Below are 23993 nucleotides of genomic sequence, written 5' to 3' on the forward strand. Positions count from 1 at the left end.
ATCGTTTAATAACTTATTCTTCCTTTCAAGACTACAACTAGATACTTAATAATCAGGGAACAATAAAAATTCCTGAATATAAGAGGTATCCCTGAGCAATCCCTGAGGCAAATATTTTACCAAGGAATATTTTACCAAGAAAATGTATTAATAAAATAATTAGCAATCCTGTTAGGAACTCTTATTCCCATTTCACAGAAGAAACAGATTTACGAAGGCTAAATAACTTTCCCAAGCTTGCAAAATTGTTAATCTGAGAAAAATTTAAAACATATAAACATACATTACTATCATAAATATTTATTTATTCACCAATATTTCTGAGCAACTATTGGCTGGATAGCAGGTTGGGTGTTGAGCGTATAACACAGCGTAAGACAGACCTGGCATCTGTCTTCATGGAACTTACCATCTTTACATGGCTCTTATGAATAAGAATAAGGAAAACAGAAAACCCTGGAAAGTGACATAAATATACAATTGACAAAGGAATATATACATATATTTAAGAAACATGTGAATGATTATTTTACTAATAATCCAAGAAGTATGCGTACATATTAAAATAATGTGGTTTTGGCATATCTAGGTAGCAAAGATTTAAAGGGTAATACCAACGTGCTTTAAATAGCTGTTCTCAAAAATTCAGAGGGAGATTGACAGATCCATTGACTGTTGCGAATATGCTGCTGTGAACATGGGTGTACAAATACCTCTTCAAGACCCCGCTCAGTTCTTTTGGATGAAAGTGGAATTCTGGGTCATCAGGTGTATACACAGTGGTTAGGCATCTATTTTTAAGTTTTTAAGGAACTACCATACTGTTTTCCATAAATGGTAACTTTTTAAAACAAAAATCATAGCAGCTTCCTGATTGACGACTCCTGTTCATCTCAGTGTACATTAAAAAATGTAAATAAAATGTTAACTTTTATCGTGACCATCTGAAATTGAAAAGACAACATGAATCCAGATTTCTTGACTGTACGAAGTGTTCACTGACTATTGACTATCCCCTCAATTTTCTTCATGAGAAGAGAAGGGCGTGGGCCTTGGGTAATTGAGGGGCCAGCTTTCTAAATAGTTTTCAGAGCATTTGGGCCATCAAGGCCTCTCATTTTAATGATCGTGCCTCAAATCGATCTCTCCAGCCTATGGCTACTTTTCCATCTTATTCCCTGTAGCACTGTCTTAAGGATCCAAACGTTTGCCTGCCTCGTCTCTTTCCAGTACTTCCCTTACGAAAGGTGCACACAAAGAAAGAGGCCTATGAGCTCAAAGAAACCAGAGCAGATCTAATAAGAATAGACAGCAGACCCAAAGAAAGTCAAGTAGCAGGCCTAGGATAAAACACTTTTTCTCCTTTTTGTTCATCTTACTTCAGGATAGAAGTGCAAGGAGGGCTGTCTTTTGAGAATCAGTCGTATTTCTTGATTTCCCGGACCTCATCATGTTCAGACCCGTGTTTGCAGGGCTGGCCTACCCTAAGAGCACGGCACTGAGGACTCCCTCCGTGTTCTGTCAGGCAGTGTCCTGGTGTCCTGTTGTCAGCACGCACTGTCACACGGCGGCCTCCACAAGTTCTTGACCCGAATCCCCGGGACCCAGACTGCTGCTGAGCTCATCCCAGTTTTCTATTATATAGCCCGAAGTCCCAGATTTCCTGAGAAAGTACTAAATATGTTGAGTTTTTGTAAAGGAAATTCATGAACGATTATTATTCAGGCTCTGAAAACCTGTACCTTCTTTTACATATGTAAATGTGGAGAAATGACTGTACTTCTCTATCTTGTGGCCTGGTTTTTGCTGTACAGCCCTGTTGCCAGCCCCCCAAGGAATACTTATAATCAAGGGTACTACTTGCATGAAGCCATGGGGACTGATGCCTTGACACAGATGAAATACTCGACATTATCTGTTGAATGAGCGAGTGGAGAATGGACGGCTGGACGGACAAAGCCGGTCTCTCCTCATTTGACAGAACGGACGAACAAAATGGCATCTATCTTCTCTCTGAAGCAAAGACCACTCGGATTGCTCAGTCTATACCTTGTCTCTTTGGAATAACATAGGGTCTCCTGACAGTTGTACAACTGGTCAGGTTTCCAGAAATGTGATCTAGGAGGTTCCACAGCCTGTGTCTTCCCCGGATGGCATGGGTACCCACCTCAGTCAGACCCTCACAGGCAAAGGGATTACTCCGCATACAGCAGAATCTTCCTGCTTCTCCTTGATGGGTATATAAATGTCAAAAGCCGGTGTGAGTGTTATGCTTGGCACATTAATACCTTATTTATTAGGCCACATTTCCAAGTAAAAACATTTTCCAAATGACTTGAAGCTTAACCTTTAAGCAGGAAAACTCAATTTACTTTAATCACGTCGGTGGATAGTTTTACATGTCCCTGACTTTTCTAACAGTGTATTGAATATCATTGAACATCTTTGTACTTCTAGATTCCTTATTATGGTTTTATAGGGATGGCCTCAGAGGTGACTGAGGTTTGTTTGTGTCTCAGAAAATGATCACACAGGTGACTTGCTTTTTCATAGTGTTCTGTTTGTTTTTTAACTTTTCCGACACTATGCAAGCTGTCACTTACCATGTCTTACTACATTTTTATGTCTACTTCTATTTGTTTCTCATTCCCCCTTCTAATTTCTGCTGTGGGCCAGACACCAAGTTTATTAGCTTGTTATGTGCCTCCTACACGAATTATGCCGAGACCAAGAGCATAGAGCTTCCAGCTGGTGGTCTGAGTGGCTCCCGTTCCAATAACGTGGATAAACTGGATGCTTAGACTTGACAGCCCATTAAATAGCACTTCCCTTTTCTGAGCCACTTGAAGGAGACCAGGAGTCAAGCAGGAGTCGTATATCACCTTTGTTACAAGTGGAGCTATTACTTGGGACAGTGACTTGATCTCCAGGTAGGCGGGCCTCCTGATTGTGAACCGCAGTTACGGAGACTGCCCTGCCTGTCAGGCCTGGTGTGGAAAGCCTTGAGCCTGTGACTAGGGGCCTGACCCTGGAGACTTTGCCTCATGCCCATGCTGCCCAGACACACACCTCCTTGGTGCCGAGCGGCTCCTGAGAGGGAAGGGGAAGGCGTGAGGAAGGCAGGCCCAGTTCCTGGTGCTCAAAACCCTGCTCAGAAACCACTGAGGGGTGAGAGAGTCCGAGGCACAGAGGCCAGCTGTGTAGAGGAGATTGTGTCCTCTCCTGGAGACTGAGGAGTGCGGAGGAATTCACTCCCTCTAACAGGAATGTGCTTTGACTGCCCAGAGGCCATTAAAAATCTGCTGAGTCCTTGTTTCTCCAGCAGGTCTTTGAGGTGGCTAGGTAAGTAACTTCCAGGTGAGAGGAGATGTGTGTACTTCTCGTCTCTGTAGGATGACCCACCTGGTACTTCAGCTTCTTCATTTTCAAAATGAAAAGAATCATCTCCAGAAGTCTTTAAAATTAGTTAGTGGAAGTAGCTTGATGAAATGTCTTTATGAAGTATACATCAATAAAGCTTGGGCCCCCAGGAGGGTCCTTTTTTATGTCTGCATACTGCAACCTTCAGATGTGGTTTTTCTCACTGGATGCAGCGTTATTTCTGTCTAGTCCTCACTCAGCCAAATTACTGATCTCTCAGGCTACTCCACAGATGGAAAGTAATAAGCCATCAGCCTAAACAACGTGGTTTAAAATGGTGCAGGCACTATGGAAAGCAGTGTGGAGGTTCTTTAAAAAATTAAACAGAATTACCATATGATCCAGCAGTTCTACTTCTGATATATGTATATGTGTGTGTATATATCTATATATACATATATATGTATATGTATGTTTATATATATATATTTATATATATTTTTTTAGTTGAAAACAGGATCTTGAAGAGCTATGTGCACACCCATAGTCACAGCAGCATTATTCATAATGACCAAAGGGTGGAAACAACCCAAATGTTAATTGACAGATGAACAGATAAACAAAATGTGTATAATATTCTTCAGCCTTAAAAAAGAAGGAAATTCTGACATAGGCTACACATGGTTGAACCTTCAAGACATCATGCTAAGGGAAATAATCCAGTCACAAAAGGGCACATACTGTATGATTCCACTTACAGGAGGTTCCAGGGCAGTATTCAAATTCATGGAGACAGAAAGTAGAATGCTGGTTGCCAAGGGCTGGGGGCAGGAGGAATGGGGAGTTAGTGTTTAGGGGTGTAGAGTTTCAGTGTGGGAAGATGAAAAAGTTCTGGAGATGGACTTTGGTGATGGTTGCATAACAATGTGAATGTATTTAATGCTACTGAACTGTATATTTAAAAATGGTTCAAATGGTAAATTTTACATTATATATATTTTACCACAATAAGAAAGTTAAAAAAAAAAAAAGAAAAAAGAAGAGTGGTGACTGTGAGAGAGCTGGAGCTATGAGCCTAGGAGAAGAGCGGTGGGCTCCCCTGGGAGGACACTGAATGGTCTGCATGTGCAAATAGGCGCTAAATCCTGAGGAATCCAGTTGGCGAGAAATACAAACAACTGTACTTGTAATTGCTTAGTTGGTCCTAGCATGTTGTTTTTCAGGAAATTTTGTCAGAAAAGTTTGGTCACATGAGTTATTATGCTAGTAGTTATTTTAATAATGGGTCAGGGAACAACATTTAGCTTTTCTTTGGCCAAGGATATAATTTTGATAAATGTTGCCTTCTGTTTGTTAATTAGAGTGTGTTAAAATGATAAGTTCATGGAAACAAAGAAAAATTATGATTTGTCTTAGACCAAGTAAACCTCCATTTAAAATTGGAGTGTACGTTATATTGCGGGGGGAGATCTATGATATAAATTAAAAACAAATTTAAAAGTGCTCATCCAAGACACATTCCTCTCTAAACTCTCCTCTTCTTCTCACATTCATACTTACGTATAAGAAGAGAAAATCCTAGAAGTTGAAGACCTTTTTGTTGACCGAGAATAATGATGCCAGCAGAAAAATGGCCTTGACAGTAATTTCGGAGATGTCACTGGGAGTATGGAATTGGAGGACGCTGAGCAGAGCTTAATTACATGGCCGAAAACGGGGGATCTTTGGGAGGATGCCCGATTTGGTTTGGAGGGTCTACCGAGGGAATCATGAGAGCAGAGAGTTTGGGGAGGAATAGAGTGGCATGGAGAACATCTGGTAAAACTGTTCCTCTTTCCCTGGATATTTTCAGTAAAACCTCTGTCTCTCACTGTGGCCTGGTGAGGTGTATTGGCTTTTTGGAAATGTGACGAAGTACCAAGTGGTTCTTCACAGAGGACGAGATAATGGCCTGTACTCACCTGGGTTGCAAACTAGATGCTAATCCTCATGTGAACTTCTAACTTCTTGTCTTCTCAATTTCAACATTACCAAGCTAAAGCTGTAGTCCATACTTTGAGGATAAACTAAAAAGTCATATCTCTTCTTACTGTGGCAAGTCAGTGATTTCCAAATGAGTTCTCCAGGTATCCATATATAATATTTTCTCTCTCACCCTTCTTCCCTAGCAGTGTCTTCTCAATACCTTAGGGGTGTTTTTTTTTCCTAATTTGTCTCTAACCTAATTTGAATGGAAGCTTCCTCATGGAAGTGGAACCCCCAGTATTAATTAGGTTAAGCAATGATAGCTGCCACAGCAGGCAAAACCCCAATCTTAGTGGTCTGATGAATCAAACATTTATGTCGCACACCCAGGACATGTCCATCTCGGGTCAGTAAGGACCTTGTCCCACAGAATCACCTAAGTACCCAGGCTGCAGGATGCTCTGTGATCTTGTGGATGAAAGATCTGGAAAACATGGCTTCTGAGATTACCCACTAAAGAGGAGAAGGGGAAGATGGAGGAAGGCCCTAGCTCGGGATTGTCATGCTTAGAAGTGACACTGGCCACCTCTGCTCATAGTCCATTGGCCAAAAGTAGTCATTTGGCCCCAGCCTGACTACAGGGGAGGCTGGGAAATGTAGGGGAGCATGTGGAATATTTAGTGAGCATTGACTCTCTCTGCTACCCCTACTAACAGAAGCACTGTGAAGCCCAAGTTTCATTATAATTCAAACAACCTTTGAATATAATTTTATATGACGATGTACTAATATATTCTCATGGACATTGCTGTGATTTATTCCTTCTTTATCAATTTCCTCAAACTCAATCACTAGCCTAAATTTTTTAGACCTAAAATATACAGACATGTTAAGAAAAAGTGTTGGGGGCACTTAGTGTCCCCTGTCACTCTTTCTTTCTTTTTTCAACTTCTCTGTATACAGCGTAAGGTTCTTCACAGCTTCTCATTAGGATGTGCCTGTGAAAATGTCAACTCATCTGCTTCCAGGTAGGGGAGCTGACTTTATCTAGCTGGCTATCATCATCATCATCATCATCTTATTTAATCTCTCTCATTCGCTTAGTTATTAATTTACATTCATTGTGGACCTTTTTTCCCATGAAGTAAAAGCATTTCAGTGAAATGAAGTGAAAATTCCTCACTTCAGCTCTTCCGTGTTGGTGATAGTTTTCCTCTTTCTTTGTTGTTCTTTTTGTTTGGCTATTCTCTATTAGGAATAGTCTTGCCTAGGCGGAAAACCATCAGGGAGGACCATGGCAGGTTGTGCAGGACTGAATGGGAGTATGTTTGGGCTGCGCCATTTGTCTACAGGCCTACCTGTGTTCTAGGTCTCAGCATAGACTGAACTCAGCACTGGATTACTGGGACCCTTCATTTAGGTGCACTGATAAAATGGTCTTGCTGTTTACTGAGGCTGTCCTTTATATCGTGTTGGGACACTCAGCGATCCATTTCCCTCCCAAAAGATAGGAATTTAATTTAGGAGGGACCAGAGAACCTGCCATGGTCCATGGTCCTGGGAGAGAACTTGGAATGTATGTGGGGGATCCTATATAGTGGACCAATTACATAGATTCCGGTGGTTATTTTTGTTTCTTGAGGGAATTGGACAGAATTGAGCTGACGTTCACCATGTTCTTCATGCTTTGACCCTAAGAAGAAATACATGGCAAAAAGAACTCCTTGTGATTTACTGGGTCCAAAATTCATAACCAGAGTCCAGCAGCCGTTGCTGACAGAGGCCTCTTATGCACAGTGCATATCAGGGAAAAGCCACAAACTGAGCTGCCAAGCTTCTGCACTGCGTTCCCGCCACCTGAGCCAAACTTTATAAAGGAAATTCCTGGAATCATAGTTCCACCGATGGGCTGAGAGACCTGCCCTGTTTAATTGGAGCCACACAGCTATATCCTCGTTTGCATATATCCCTCTCCAGTCAGAGGGGCTCCATAATGACCAATCAGAATACATATGATTCCGACCAATCAGGACTGCTATTTGGACCAATCAGACTGCAAATTTTGTTCCTCATTTGCATAAAACCAGACCAATCAGAGACCAGGGTGGGTACTTTTTCTATATAAGCCGGCTTCCCCTTTGTTTCTGAGGTGTGCACTTTTATTTTGCACCAGAGGGTGCATTTTCCTGGATGCAAACTATTTTACCTGAATAAAATTTCTCCTTTTACTACACCCCAGATTGGGGACTCTGGTTGGCATTGGATTGGTGGCAGCAACTTTTGTTGACAATGCTAAGATTCTTTGTCACTGATGGAAACATCCCTCTTCCTTTTAGAAGCAGTCCACCCTTTTGTGTCACCACGCCTGCATCACACCGGCAGGGAAATCATGGCCTGATGGTGTTAACCCAGTGGGAGCAGAGGGAGGGAAGGAAGGGGACATTACACCAACCATTCTCCATCCCTCCTCCTCTGTTCTTCACAAAGCTTGTTGGGTTTTGTTGGAGGAAACAGCACCTCAAAGACCTTTCTCTGGGCCTTTAAGACTAGATGCAAAGGAAGATCCGATTAGGTATGGAAGAAAGGTAGTAGAAAATGCAGAGGCTCACTAGAATTTAGCTATTGGTTGTTCTGTTGGGCCCTTGCCTGCAAGTCAAACGTTGGTCATCGTTTCCACTAGTACCAGAACCTGAGAAACAAGAAAGACTTTAGAAGAAAGACAAAAAGAGGGCAGCTCTTTCTCCTTAGGTATTATGAACAGGAAAAGTTACAATTTTCGAATATAATTTGAAATCTTGCCCAACTTATGCTCAATAAATAGTCCATAAATGCTTTCAGATTTAAAACAAAAGATAATACTGTCAGCAAATGATTTTTTTTCCTTTTCTCATCTTTAGGCTTTCCCTCCAAATGCCATCACTGTATTTTTTTACTGCAGTTCAGTGACTCTGTTCTTCACAATAATCAAATTGGTCAGCTATCGTCTACATGTCATGTTTGATAGAGGAGAAGTAATTCAGCAAAGGCCCTGCAGAAAGAAAGAAAAGCCAAAGAGAGGCAAAGACGCCAACAGTGAACGCATAACTAATCCCAAAAACCCAAGGTAACATTTCTAATTACTGCATTAGTTCATAATTTAAATGTTTTCATTTTGATAAAAATTATTTTTCTTGTTTATTAGTGTATGAAAATATGCCAGCTTTTATACACAAATATATACACTTTTCTTATATGTAAACACACACACTTAAGCATAAAACTGATACTGATAATCAAGATGGTTTAACTATTGATATGACCTTAAACCATGCTCTGGAATTCATTTGCATTAGTCTCAGCACAAATATTTTACTTCAGTGTTTTTATCTCGTCATTTCAATGCTTTGTGTGCCAGAGTATTTTCTAAAAGATCCTGTGTTTGTTAATATAAAAGTAACATATTGCATAGAACTGAAATATTAAAAGTAATTCTCGAGTATCACTGTCACCATTCTTGCCCTTATTTCTGATAGTCTTATAATTCCTTAAGAGAGCATGTCTTATTTTAAAGTAATGTTTATTAATTACTTTTTCTTAAAAACAATTTATATGCAGTGATTTTGACAAAGTGGACTCTAGGAAAAAAATTGTTTGGGGACCGGTACCGAAAGAGTCAGCATTCTATCTGATGATGTCACCACCCTTTGTTTCTCCTGTTGGATTAGCAATAACAGGCCGATGAACAATGGCAAAAAGGAAGACGCTGATCAAATCCGCTCTGTGCCTCCACTCCCCGGCAGCACCAGAGGGCAAAGCACCAACTCTCCTCACTCTTCAGGGCTATTGGTTAGTGGTCCGTTTTTCTGGTTCTCTTTCTTTATGTTGCTGTGTGTGGATCCCACCTTGCATGGGAGTGTGCAGTGGCCATGGCTGTCGCTTCCATGCACACTGCTTGTAAATACTGGCCCTGGAGCCTGTGGAGCATCCCATCTCAGAGGGAGGAGGCGATCTGGGGGGCGTGCTTGGGCCGTAAGATAAACGCCCAGTCATGTGTTAGAAGCACACCCACTGGCCTCCTGTGTTCCACCCCATCCTGCCAAGCCGGCCACTCTGGCTGGAAGAGCCCATTTGCAGACCTTCACTTTCCTGTCCCTTCTCCTGTATTTCATCGAAGTCACCATATTTGCAATGGCTTCCCCTGGAGTCAGCATCACATCTACACTTTAGACCACGCTTGTGTCTTGGAAAATCAATAAATTCCCTCTTTTCTAGATAAATTTTATTATAAAGTAGCACATCATTCCTTCTCCTTTTTAATTTAATTACCAAACTCCCTTTTATCATAGTACAGTGGTCTTAGATGTCTACACTTACATATGTATATCTTTGTATTCATTTTTGCTACCCATTTTATGAGAAACTTAAGCAGAGTGGACACTATTGTCTCTTCCCTACATGTCCTTTAGAAAAATAGTGGCTGCTGACGCCCTGGAAATGTGCAATGAGCTGAATCATGTATTGATTTTCATCCTTTCATTTATTTAGGAGTTGCCAGCACAGGAAACAGCAGAAGATCTCAAAGGTAGTGTTTGTTGTCATCATTTAATATTTTATCATAGCATTATCCGAAGTGAAAAATATTTTTTATAAAACAGAATGTCAGTGAAATAATTGAAAATAAGAACTATACCTAAGACTACATAGTTGTATTTTAACTTAATTTCTTTTGCTCTTAAATTTAATTATTTCCCATTAGAATTTGTATCTCATGTCTACATTTAAATTGTGATATTTCATTGTCCTTTTTCCAATCTGTGCTTCACTTCGTGTCTCATAACAGATATAAAACAGGATAAATTTATCATCTACATACAAACTTTATTATAGTACATTGAAAAATGACAGAGGAAATTATATCAAATTCTGTATATCTGCATTTCTTTCAAGTTACAAATTTTGTTTCTGGGAACTTTCCTTTAACCCTTCAAGTTTTTGTTTTACTTTTTTACTGAGATTTCATTTTACTGTCTTATGAATACCTTCAGAAGACTTAGAAAATAACTTTTGGAGGCTGAATTAACCCTTTTCTTTGCAATTTTTTTTTTCTAGTACTACTACAAACAGAAACATAGGCGTGGTTTAAATTTTGAAAATAGTGTAAAGTTTTATTTTCTGGAAAACAGCTGAAATTAGCACCATGGCCCTGAAAACCTAAAATGAAGCTTCTTTTTTTATCACTCAGCTAATAATATAATAATGTATTATTATACATATAATGTATTATTAATAATAATACAATATTATTATATAATAATATACAATAATATAATAGTATGTATTATATAATATATAATAATATATAAAGGATTATCCAAATTCCTTTTTTCTATACTACCACTACTGAAATAAAATAAATACACCATAGTTAGGCTTCAGATATTTTAGTTATGCACAATGTCTCATAGCAGTTGTTTCCTGTCAGTTTTTACACACACAGAGACAGACACATGCGCTTTCCTCGTGTTAAATTATATCTTCTTCCAGATGAGCTGTACTGCTGCTATTAACACCTTTCTGTTACATCCTTTCGATGTCTCTTCTGGCCTTTAAACTTGACCATTTCAGTTGAAACAGTTCCTTCCTTCCTTCTGTGTGCTAAGCATTCCAATAAGGGTTTTTGATGCATCATTCCATTCTGAGTCATAACAAGTAAAATATAAAATGGGCAGATCCATACCTGACTCCTAAATCTAGTATTTCTCAGCAACACTGCGCTACAGCAAATTTTTTTTCATACACCAGTCTCATAATATACCATCCTAGTATCCAATTCCTTTTGTTGTTAAAATCGACACTGTCTTTCTTTTTTTAACAGCTCTTTTGAGATATAATTTAGATATCACACAATTCACTCATTTATAATGTATAATTCAATGGCTTTTAGTATATTCGCAGAGTTGTATATGTATCATCACAATCAATTTTAGAATATTTTCATTGCCTTGAAAAGAAACTCCGAACCACTTAGCTATTATCCATTAACCTCTCCATCTCCATCAGCCCTAGAAAACCACTAATGCACTTTCTGTCTCTATAGATTTGCCTGTTCTGGACATTTCATAGAAATAGAATCATATGATACACGTTTTTTTGGAACTGGCTCTTTAAGATTTGAATAACATTTTCAAGGTTCATTCATGTTGTAGCATGTATCAGTACTTCATTTCTTTTTATTGCCAAATAGTATTCCACTGAATGGACATACCACATTTTATTTATCCATTTACTAGTTGATGGACATTTGGTTTGTTTGTACTTGTTGGCTATTGTGATGATGCTCCAGTGAATACTCATGTGCATGTGTTTGTGAGGACATGTGTTTTTATTCTCCTGGGTATATACCTACGAATGGAATTGCTGAGTCATTTAGTATGATGCATAGTATTAAACATAGAGTCATTAGTACTCTATGTTTAACCATTTGAGGAACTGTGAGACTGTTTTAGAGAGCAGATATATCACTTTTAATTCCCACCATCAATATATGAGGGTCACGGTTTATCCGTGTCCCTGACAGCACTTGTTATTGTCTATATTTTTTATTATGGCCATCCTAGTGGGAGTGAAATGGCATCTCATTGTGGTGTTGATTTGCATTTCCCTAATTAGTAATGCTGTTGATGTTTTCTAATGTTGACTGACTAATGGTTTCATTTTGATGTTGGTAAATGTCTGTTCAAGTCCTTTGCCCTGTTTTTAATTGCATTGTATTTTTGGTGAGTTGTAAGAGTTCTTTATACATTTTGGATACAAGTCCTGTATCAGATATATTTGCAAACATTTTCTCCCATTCTGAGGGTTCTTTTGTTACTATTTGTGGGGTCCTTTGAAGCACTAAAGTTCTTAATTTTCATGAAGTATACTTTATTTTTTATTTTGTTGTTTGGGGTTTTGGTGTCATATGTAAGAAACCATTGCCAAAATCAAGGTGAAGAAGATACATTCCTGTGTTTTGTTCTAAGAGTTTTATAGTTGTAGCTCTTATATTCAGGTCTATGATCCATTTTGAGTTGATTTTTTTGTATGATGTGAAGCAAGGGTCCAACTTAATTCTTTTGCTTATGTTTATGAGTTGTTCTTGCACTATTTGTTGAAAAGACTATTACTTTCCCCATTAACTTGTCCTGGTCCCCTTTTGAAAATCAATTGACCATACATGTAAGGGTTTTTATTTTTGGACTTTGAGTTCTATTCTTTTAATCTATATACCTATTTTTATGCCAGTATCACACTGTCTTGATTATTGTATCTGTGTAAAATGTTTTGAAATTGTGAATTGTGAGTCCTCTGACTTTATTTTGAATGTTCTGGGTCCCTTACATTTCCATGTGACCTATCAATTTCTGGAAATAGATGGCTGTAATATTGATAAGGATGGTGTTGGCTGTAGATAAATTTGGTGAAAATTACCATCTTAACAATATTAAGTTTTCCAGTCCATGAACATGACATATCTCTCCATTTGGATCGTCTTTGGTTTTTTGTGTTTTTTTTTTGACAGTGCTTTGTAGTCTTCGATGTACATGGTTTTGCACTTCTTTGTTAAATTTATTCCTAAGTATTTTTTTAGATGTTATTATAACTGGAATTACATTCTTAATTTCACTTTAGATTGTTCATTGCTTGTGTATAAAAATATTACTGATTTTTGTACATTGATTTCAATTGTACAAACTTCTTGAATGTTTATTAAATCTAGAATGCTTTTAGTAGATTCCTTAGATTTTCTATATACAAAATGATATTTATGAATAGAGAGCCTTTGCTTTTCCCTTTCTAATCTAGTTGTCTTTTATTTATTTTTCTTAACTAATTGCACTACCTAGAATTTCCAGTACAATGTTGATTACAAGTGGTGAGAGTGAACATCATTGCCTTGTTTCAAATCTTATAGAGAAAGCATTCAGTCTTTCACCATTAAATATGATGTTAGCTTTGGGTGTTTCATAAATAGCCTGTATCAGGTTGAGGAAGTTCCCTTCTAATCTTAGTATTTTCATGAAAGGGCATTGGATTTTTGCAAAATGTTTTTTATGCATTTATTGACATGATCATGTAGTTTTGTCATAGTGTCTTTCTTGATATATTTTTTCTTAGTAATACAGTGTATTTTTACAATTAAAGAGTGTGAAGGGTAGAAGCCAGATGACTATATTCAGTTAGATTTCATTGTTAAGCAATATCTTGGTAGTGTCACTTTAGCCTAACTTGACTGAGTTTTCCAAGTAGGAAATTAAATTAATTATTACCATTTTTGCTTAGAGTTGAGCAGGCACTGAGATGTGACATGATAACATATTCACAAAAGACCCATTTACCAGCCACAATATGACTAGTCATTTCTAGGCAATAAATTGCAGTTGTCCAACTTTCTTCTCTTGGCTTTTGTGATAGCACATTTTCCTGATTTTCTTCTTTCTCAGTGTCCTTTGATTGGTCCTCCTCTGTTGTTTGACAACTAAAGGTTGGAGTGCCCCAGTATTGGTCCTCGGCCCCTTTCTCTTCCTTAGATACCAGCTCTCCCTTGGTGATCTCATAGCTAGCTTTGAATATCATCTATGTGATGATGATGAGTAAATCTGTTTCTCCAATTTTGACGTCTCTCTGGATTTCAATTTCATGCATTGAGCTCCTTACACATATTTCCTCCTGGATAAAATGGCGGTTCTTCTAGAACCATGCAATCTAGTTGGAAAGATAATTTAAATGTACATAAATAAAACTACAGTTTAAGGAGTATGTGGTAAGTGAAGCTTAGTTTTACAGACATTAAATGCTTAAGGAATTCAGAAGAAGAGAGCTTATTTCTGGTGTAGGTGATCACGGGGAGTTCCGTGTTGAAGGAGGGGTAGGAAGAATAAAGCCTTGGTTGGGGTCTTCAGTGGGTGAGGAGAGATGATATTCAGGTGGGAGAACCCTGCCCAGAGGCTGTGCTGGAGTCAGAGCGGGTCGTTTGACTACAGCATGTAGGTAGGGCAGGGCCTCTCAATTCTTTCTATCCAAGTGCCCTGCAGGCAGAGGACAGTGTGTATGTACCCCGCCTGCTCCGGGCCCCTACCCGCTGAGACACCCAGGGTCATAGACTGAATGGGCCTCTCTAGCAACCAGTAATTAAAAAAATACGTTTGTCTCAAATTTCTTTTCATCCTTTTCCATAATATGACCATTTGTTTTGATAATGTAATATTTTATATTACTCCAAGAGTTGTATTATTTATTTTTTTCCTCCAATATCTGAGTAAATGAGAAGTTGCTTATCCTGTTTTCCTTGTGGTTTTGCAGATCCTCAATCAATGCATCCCTTATGTTCCCAGAGAATATGACAGAAGGGAAGGAAGAACTGAAGGCATTTATTCATTGAATGACCGTAGGCTAGGGGAGAAAGAAAAGCCAAAACATAACCCCAGAGTTTCAAGCCTAAGAGGCTCAGGAATGGTAGGCTTGTCAACAGGTATAGGAAAGCTGGGAGCAGGGCAGAGCTCACTGTCAGCCACCTTCATAAGTAAATATTGTTTGCAGATGTGATTTATAATGTTTTGAAAATACATAAATCACATCAGAAATGCAAGGTTGTTGTTATTGTCCTTGGGTATAGACGCCAGCAAGCCCATTACCAGTCCTCAGGCTGGTGCTTTCCTGGTCCATGCTAACAGATCCCCATGGCAACCTTAAGAGATTGGTAAAACTATCCCCATTTTATAGATAAGGAGGTTGAGGATTAGAGTAGTGGTTCTCAACTGGGGCTCGGGGGTTTGCTCCCTGGGAGAACATTTGACAACGTTTGGAGGCATTTTTCATTGTCATGATTGAGGGCAGGGCTGCTGCTGGCATCCAGTGGGTCAAGGCCAGGGGTGCTGCTAAACGTCCTATAATGCACAGGACGCCTCCCACAACAGATAATCAATTATCTGGTCCAAAATGTCAGTAGTGCCACAGTTGAGACATCTTGATTTAGAGGGATTCCATGACTTGTCCAAGGTAACAGAACTAGGAAATAGAGCCAGGAACTTTCTGACTGCAAGGCCAGATATGTTGTTTAAAGCACACCAGTCTGCCTCCCAAGGCCACCACAAAGTAAAAGCTGAAAGTCTGAATTATTATTTTAAACATAGAGATTAAAAGAACAATTTCGTGTGGAGGTGATATTTTTTCAATAAGCATCCAATAGTGTGGGTTGCTGGTGCTATTTTTGGTTTTGTTATTATTAGGCCTTGCTCTGGGCCATTATTCATCTATCTCAGATGGGGATAAAGTTGGTGTTGTTGTTTATTTTAGGTGTCATTCTGTCAGAAGACCAACCTGTAGCACCAGTGTCGTCTACCTCACCTGGTATCAAAACAGAAAGCTTACCTGCTTCTAAAGCTTACGTGCCAGAAACCATGACCATGTCAGCAATACCAGCGAAACCAGTTGTGGCAGAACAAAGTGATAAAGGGAAGGAAAGAGGAGGCAAGAGGCAGCCCCCTTGCCGCCACTGGTCCGAGGGTGGCTTAGTGGAGAAGGAAACCTTAAGGAAGTTGCCACACCTGTCTTTGTCTCAGTATGACTTACTAGAAACAGATGTTTCTTTCCAGCCGTGGGGGAGTGAGAATTCAGTCCTGATTCCAGAACCCGTGAGTTATGCCCAGGGCTCCATAAAGGAACAGTTGCAAAGCAGGTCACCTCAGGACAGCGTGAGCAGCAGCTGCCCTCAGTGTGACACTGTTATCGCCAAACCTGAGCCTGAGCCCGTGGTCGCTTCTCAGCAGGTGGACCCTCCGTCAAACCAGGAGGTGGACTATTCAGATAGTGACGTAGCTGTTACTCTCATCGATACTTCTCAACCTGGGGACCCCCTGAGCCTGCACGAACCCATTAAAATAGTCATCACCATGAGCAGTACCCCAAACTCCATGACAGACTTGGAAAGCTCGCTCCACCTGAAGGTGACGGGCACTGAGAGAAGCGGGTTAGAGTCTGAGGCTGAGCCAGCTTCCCCAGGGGTGGCCAGTCCTGCAAACCTGGAGCAGAGAAGAATTCCTGTCATCACCCTCGAGCTGTCTGAGGATGAGAGAGGAGACATTATGTGTCCGGAAGGCAGTGGGAAGCAGAAGACACCAGAGAGTCTGAGGGTGGAGGCAGACGCCACTCAGCGTTCTGGCGATGAATCTGGGGAGGGGGTAAATTCTGCAAAGGCCTGCAGTCCTCCCCCAGGAGGCCACTGCGAAACAGCCCCTCCACTCACACCCAGTGTGGCCTCTGAGTCCGAGCGGGGAAGGGCAGGCCAGGCTCACCTTGACCCCTCATCTTGTAAAACCAGCCACGAGAAGAGACATGCCCGGGTCCTCAGTGTGGATAGTGGGACAGATGTCTTCCTGAGCAAAAGTTCCACAGAAATTGTTAACGATAAAGACAAAACAATACCAACTTCCAAATCTGACCTAGAGGCTAAAGAAGGACAAACACCAAATGAATCCAACTTCCTGGAATTTGTCTCCCTGTTGGAATCAATCAATAGTTCCAAGGTGGTGGCAACCAGCCAAAGGAATGGCCCAGCAGAGCCGGACAGAGAAAGCGGGCTTCTCAGAGGTAAGGTTCTCCATCAGTTCCGTCCTCACGGTACAGAGAAGTCAATGCATCTCTTTGTTATTTGCCTTCTGTGATGTGACTTTGCAAATAGTAGGACAACTATCAGGCAGTTGTTTGTTGCCTGGCATTGTCACTGGTTTTGCTGAATGTGCCAATATGAAGCTATGGGATGGGCATATACTGAAACTGGCTAACCCCACCAGGAACTCGAAGGCATAGGAAGGAATGTTTGGCTACCCTAGAAAGCCAGGACATTTGTTTCCAAGGAAATGAGCAATTATGTCTTACCACGGTGACAAGAACTTGTTCCTGTGTAGACTCGATGCATTCTGGGAAAGCTGATCGTAAAGTGAATTTCTGTTAAGGCAATCCACGTTTCTGTTGAATTCCATTATCAAATCCTGGACGCAGAATTCCCTAATTATATGTTCTATATATCAGTATAACAGACACACAGCTCTTGATTTATGCCAGGTTCTCCTAAGCATTTTACATATGTTAACAGGGTGACCCTATATGGTAGCTTGCCCGACAGGTCCTCTTTTACACTTGTTTTGACAATATAATTATTAGTAGCACCGACTTTCACTCTCCAAAGCATTCCCATTTTGAACAATACATTATACAATTATTCTCATATTAACTCATTTACGCCTCACATAACCTTGTGTTATGGGTGCTATTGTCAATCCTTTTTTATGGATGAAGCTCAGATATTTTCACTAACTTTCCCAAGTTAGTCTAGTAAGTATAGGAAGTACCGGAACTGAGCTTTGACCCCTGACAGTCTTGATCCAGAGCCAATGCTCACAAAGGTCTTATTTTGGGGGAAACAGGCTATCTCTGAGCCTCAGTTCCCACACTGGTAAATGATGTTACAGACTAGAGTTTTCACACAGTCTTTCCACTTTAGATGTCTACGTTTCTGTAATTTTCGAGTACAACATTTCTGCATGTGTCTCTGATGAGAGCGTTTCTGTGGGAGCATCCCTTGCTGGAGGTTGTGGTGGCACGTGGCAGCTCCTTTCTTTGCTGTAGGATGTAGCATCTCCTAGTGCCAGCATTGGCCTTGGCTGCTGGCTGTGCTCTGCTCGCGGGAACCGCCAGGGGGCTCTCTGGCCGCATGTTGGCAGCTCCCAGCTATTTGCTCTGGTTTCTTTTGTCTTTCCCACACTGCCAAAAGGACTGCCTGCTTGGTGATTGGTCCATTCTTGCTTAAAAATTCATTAAGTTTGAATATTTAAATTCTGTAAAGTGAATGTGTTCTCCATTTTGTGATGGGTGGATATCTGTGATTTTGCATATAGAGTAATAAGAACAGGAAAAATCCAATTCAACTTTTTAACAGACATGGGCAGTACAAGAAAACTTGGGTTACTTGGAGGTAAAAATCTTTCTGATACAAGATTTGGATATTTGTCATCTATTATAAAGATTCACACATCTAGACCAGCACTGTCCAGCAGAACTTTCTACAGTGATGGAAATATGCCATATCTCTGTCCACCACAGCAGGCTCTAGCCACATGTACCTATTACATACTGGAAATGGGGATTGTGTAACTGAGAAACTGCGTTTTTAATTTTACTGAATTTTAATTTATTTAAATAGCCACACGTGGCTACTGGCTACCATATTGGGCGACACTGGTCCAGATGACATGTGTGCCTTCCCGGGAAGCCATGTGCATGGAGTACTGCCTTTGGAACCTGATAGCCCAGGGCCAAATTCTGGTTTTGTAGTGCCACCTGGGTGAGCTTGGACAACTTACCAAATCCATCTGAGTCACAGTTTCTTTAATGCAGCAGGAATAATAATATGTTACAGATTCACTGTGAGGATCCAATTAGAAAAATATGTAAAAAGTCTTGCTACTTGATCAATTTCAGCCTTTTATTCTGGTTTTCCCTCAGGCCATATGTAAGGTTTATTTGGTTTGTTTATTTAAATTTCTGCTCTTCTTAAAATTTTCAACCCGCCATGTTCAATCAGAACAGTGTCAAGCTGGAAATCTAGGGGCCGTTCAAAGTATGGATGCTGTGAGGTTTTCTATGGAAGGAGCAGGCTTGGTTGTCAGGTATTTGCTAGTACAGCAGGAAGGGGGTAGTCGGAGTAGATTATATGCCTATTCCAGGAAAGGACAGAGGTTTTTAATTGGAGAATGAAAAAGAAGGATAATGAGTCTTTTAGTTCTTGCTGAAGGTGGTCAGTGCTAATGATGGCAAATTAGATAGTTTTCCAGTGGTGCCTTATGTCTTAGAGGTTGTTAATATCTTCTTGCTCCTTTATCACTAAGTAATTTGTTATTTATTGTAATCTAAAAACCCGATTTGGGGTGTATTTATAAAACAACATGACAGTATTTAGTGATATCAGCAGCCTAGAGAATGTTCCCTAATCTTTCTCCTGCTCAATAGTGAAACAATGCTTGAGACTGGACATGATTGTAAAGATATGTGATTTCCCAATTCTCTCTACTGTACTTTTATTTCCTACCCAGGTCCTCTCCACAAGAGCTGGAGGGTTTACTCAGGACTTGGGGATATCCTAAAGTTCAAGGCTATGGAAAACCACACACTCAGCAAAAGACTTTAAAACCATGAGTTGGTTTGGTTTTGATACAGCTTTATTTTACTTTATGGAGATATAGGAAGACCCAGCAAATGAGAAAAGCAAAGGCTGTTATTATTCAGAGCCCCCGGTAGCAAGGGAGTCAGGCTCCATCACTTGTGTTTTGGCAGAGACTCAGAGACACGCAGAGGAGTGGGGAAGCTTCATGGTGGAACGTGGAAGGTTCTTGGTGTGCTCTGATTGGGGCTGTTGGCCTGGGGAAGCTGGAGGCAGCTGACTAGTGCCTCCCATGTGATTGGTTAGGGGTGTGTGTTTGGCTTTCTCTGGTTGGTCCTAAGTTGGAAGCAGGAACAGAAATTAAGGAAGCTGTCAGTTATTAATCAAGACCTAGTCATTTGGGCCGATTGTTATAGGGGTTATTGTTTGGCTTCCTAGAGAGTTTGCCAAAAATAGTGGTCTGACTTCCTACAAGTGTTACTTGTACATAGTGTATTGGCTTCCTGGGCTGGTTACTGGAGACAATGGGTTGGTTTATGGGGCAGTTGTATATTGTGGGTCAGAGTTTTATTTTTATATATATATTGTTTGGCCATTGTCCATTTATATATTCAGTCTTTTCTAGACTTTCTAAGAAAATATTTATGAATTAATGTAGAGATGTTTACTGAAGAATTACCTACAGTATAGAAAAATTGAAACAACTTAAATTTACAACAATAGGGGTCTAGTTCAATAAAGTATACTATGTCAATGTAATATAGAACTAATATTTTTGGATACTATTGAAGAATGTCTAATGTCATTAAATATTTACAATACTTAAGATAAACATAACAGAAGACAACATCCATATTATGACTTAATTTTTGTAAAAAAACAAGTGTGTGTGCGTAGGAAAAAAGACTGCTATGATATGTATCAAATTGGCTCCTATATCAGCATGGTGGGGTCAAGAGTGATTTAAATTGTTTTCTTTTCTCTATTTTAAATTTTATAAAATTAATGTGTACGTTTTTATACGCAGAAAATTCCTAAAAATGTATTTTTAACGGGAAGAGGAAAAAATAGTCCCTATGTTGACATATATGAGTAATGTACCCACTTAAGAGAGGGAGAGACTAAGCTATAAAGAGTTGCGAAGAAATGATTCCAAATGCTTGTGGTGTGAAGGGCAGAGCTGTGTAAGTGTAACAAGCCTTTCTGCAGCTTGTTATGTGACATGATTACTGGCTGAAGCTATTTGTTATGATAGTACTTTTTCACAAATGTGTTTCATGAAAACTGTGAAAACTTCTATCTTGACAAGCTGTCAAATGAAATGGAAACATTTTTGTACCAAAGAAATTCTAATGGTATTTCGCAGATGTGGTAGGAGTGTTTATCTTCAGGACTCACATGAAGACAGCAATGTTTCTCTAATTACTTGAAGTCTAAGGATGAAAAACTTCATTATATACATAATGATGTCATTTATAACCCAGGGAAGCTAATGTAATTTTGCTTTTTGAGGTTCTAGGCCGATCTTGGTTTATTTTCTGAATAGCGTGTCTTGGAGGGGGTCTGCGGGTTCAAACCACTCAGTTATGGTCTGTCTCAGGCAAAATTTTGCTCAGAAGAAGGTAACTATTGGTGTCTTTGGTCATGGGATCACAGTAGCCACTGTGACCCTGAAAGTGGCCGTTTGGGGAGTGTCCTCAGACAAAGGAGGGCTGACCCTTAGGGGCGGATTCCATTTGGGATAATGGCGTAAGCTAAGACTCTTGTTTTTTGTCCATCATTTAAAGAGGATTCTGTTGACCTTGGACTTCTTACTCACCTTAAAATATTCCCAGGGCAAGGAGCAGGTGTAGCATCTCATGTGTCTTCTTCCACAGTGCCAAGCGTGGAGTTCCAAGTCAGCTCTACTTACCAAGTACCTACTTTATTAGGGGGCCAATTCTACCTTTAGCTAGAAAAGTTTGATTTGGAGAATGAGTGGGAAGGAAAGACTGATAAGATTTTAAAATGATAAATGGGACCTTGCTCCAAAATAGCCAGGTTTGTTTATGTAATTTTTTTCCATGTGATGCTGTCCATTTATGACTAATGAACCTTTCAGGCCTAAGTGATCTAAACTGATGACTCTCAACCTGATAAGCCACGGTCAACAGAGTCATTTCAGGCGAGTCCCCAAATCGGTACATAAAGTAGTTGGTGGCTGTGAATGTCTAAACAACATGTCTCCAACACATAGACTCTTCTTTTTCTCAAATATATTTAGGTACTTACATAGTTAATAAAGCAAAAATGTATTTAAGTGCATTCTGAATTCATAGGAACTAGTTAGATTCTTTATCTATTCTTGTTTCAATTTTGGTAACTTCTTTCCAACTGCTTTCATGTTGATTTCCTACTTAATATTATATTAACACATAAAGCAATGTTTTTCAGATAAGTGCTCCCAGGAAAAAAAGGAGGAAACCCTGGAAAGTGAAAAGCCCAGTGGACGCAATTCCAAGCAAGGAAAACCGGACGTGCTAAGTCAAGACCATACTAGCACCAGCCCTGTGCTCACTGAACCTGCCAAGATCACGGCCCTGTAAGGATAACTTACTTATTTAGCTTCGTGTTGGTGCAAAGCATGAGACAGCCTCACTTACTAGCTGCTTCTTTTAATGCTTTGTTAAGGATAAGGGGGAGTTCCTAATGGTTTTTGAACCTTTTATATATGTTAAGTTTTCAGGGCAATAGACAAAGACAGATAATCTACAGGGTAACTTCCCAACAAGATAGTTCTGTCTTGCAAGTCATCAGTGGGCCTGAAACATCTGTGCAAGACGAGATATCTGTGGATGCTATGCATGTCTTCATTGGTGAACACGGTGAGTCCGTAGAGCTCTTTACAAATGAGGAAGAAGGGACAAAACTTTTTTTTAATTTTTAAAATATTAAATTATTTATTTATTTATTTTTATTAGTTTCAGGTGTACAGAACAATGCACTAGTTAGACATTTCACCCCTCACAAAGTGATAAACCCTCTCCTCCAATCTATTGCCCCTCTGACAAAACGGGCAGCTTTTGTGGGGTTCTACATGCTCTCTCAACCTGAGTACTAGACTTCGGAGCAGGAAGACTTAGTTCTACGATTGTTCACATATAAAGTTCTTAGAACAGAGTGCGCTCTTTCCTGCCTCAGGGCCTTTACACATACCACGTCCCGATGTCAACAATGTGCTTTTCATCCCTGGGATCTTAATTCTGAAGAAAGTTCTTCAGGACAACCTTTCTTGAACTCCCCAGACGTAATCAGGTTCTGATTTTTGCTGTCTGAACACCCTCCCCTTTTCTTTCTTTGATATTATTACAGCTTATGATTATTTATTGACTTGTAATTATTTGATTAGTGACATTTTGCTCCTCACAGTTGTAAACTTCAGAAAGGCAGTGGCCAGCACCTGGTAAATATTTTTTGGATATATATTGAAATGTGACCTTGATATATTTTTATCAATCCTTGTTATAAAAAGGACTTAAAAGAAAGGAAGGAAGGGAGGAAGGGAGGGAGGAAGGGAAAGAGGAAGAAAGAAAGAAAAAAAAGAAAGATCATTAAGTGGTAAGTTCAGAGTCCTACAGATAAGGGATAGGTCCTAGTTTTTCCAGGATGGGTCTTGTCTTAAGTCCCTTATGGATCAATGAACGCATGTCATTTTACTCTCAAAAAGATCCTGGTTTGCATAGTAAGTCACATGGTACCTGATTATAGATCAGTAGTTGTCATTTAAGTGCTTTTGAATCTGCAGAAATGCAAAGAGACTTTTACGGTGTACAGCCCACCACTGTCAGGGCCTGCAGTGGTGGGTGGTCGCCATTGGTAATGTGTCCCTTGGGAGGAACCTTACGTGGGGTCCAGCCTCCAGCCTACATTCCGGCTGCTCATAACAGACAAGGTTAACGACATCCCTGCGCCACCTGAAGCAGGTACTCCTAAAGTCTCTTCTGGGAGAGACCACGTGCATTTACTGAGTGAACTGATTTTCACACCTTGATACCCAGAAGCTCTTTAGCAGACTCATTTAACTGCAAATTAATTCCATCTCTTGCTTTTCCTCATTACCAGGCTGACACACCAGTCAGTGCGCTGTGCCACTGCTCAGCTGCAAATTGAAAGGTAGGGCCACCACACGTGGTGTACCAGTCAAAACCACATGCTTAATGAGCCTCGTTTTGCAAATGATACTAAAGAACACCCAATTCCAGCATACACAGATCATACTGATGCATGAAGGGAACGTACAAAAAATGCATTGAAGATACTGTATAAAAAGTGAATTAAGAGATTGCACAAATTAATTGATGAAAAGCAATTAAATACTAAGTCACTTGTCTAAGCGTATCATCAGAGAGGTATGGCAGGAAGATTTCCTTAGTTAAGTTATACATTCTGTGGAGAAATATGAAGAATGGACCCAGATTGCCAATGATTTTTATTAAAATAGTTCAAAATGAGT

General features: G+C 39.8%; 1 protein-coding gene across 1 annotated transcript in view; it reads left to right on the forward strand.

The window, feature by feature from the left end:
• The window catches only part of PCNX2 (pecanex 2), a 219624-nt gene that overhangs the window by 8088 nt on the left and 187543 nt on the right, over positions 1–23993 (forward strand). Inside the window, exons 2-7 of the mRNA XM_033099629.1 lie at positions 8223–8428; positions 9030–9150; positions 9850–9886; positions 15640–16932; positions 21935–22082; positions 22220–22365. Coding sequence (XP_032955520.1) covers positions 8223–8428; positions 9030–9150; positions 9850–9886; positions 15640–16932; positions 21935–22082; positions 22220–22365 — 1951 coding nt within the window. The remainder of the gene's footprint in view (positions 1–8222; positions 8429–9029; positions 9151–9849; positions 9887–15639; positions 16933–21934; positions 22083–22219; positions 22366–23993) is intronic.

This window comes from Rhinolophus ferrumequinum, chromosome 27 (genome assembly GCF_004115265.2).
Source record: "Rhinolophus ferrumequinum isolate MPI-CBG mRhiFer1 chromosome 27, mRhiFer1_v1.p, whole genome shotgun sequence".
Classification (NCBI taxonomy): domain Eukaryota; kingdom Metazoa; phylum Chordata; class Mammalia; order Chiroptera; family Rhinolophidae; genus Rhinolophus; species Rhinolophus ferrumequinum.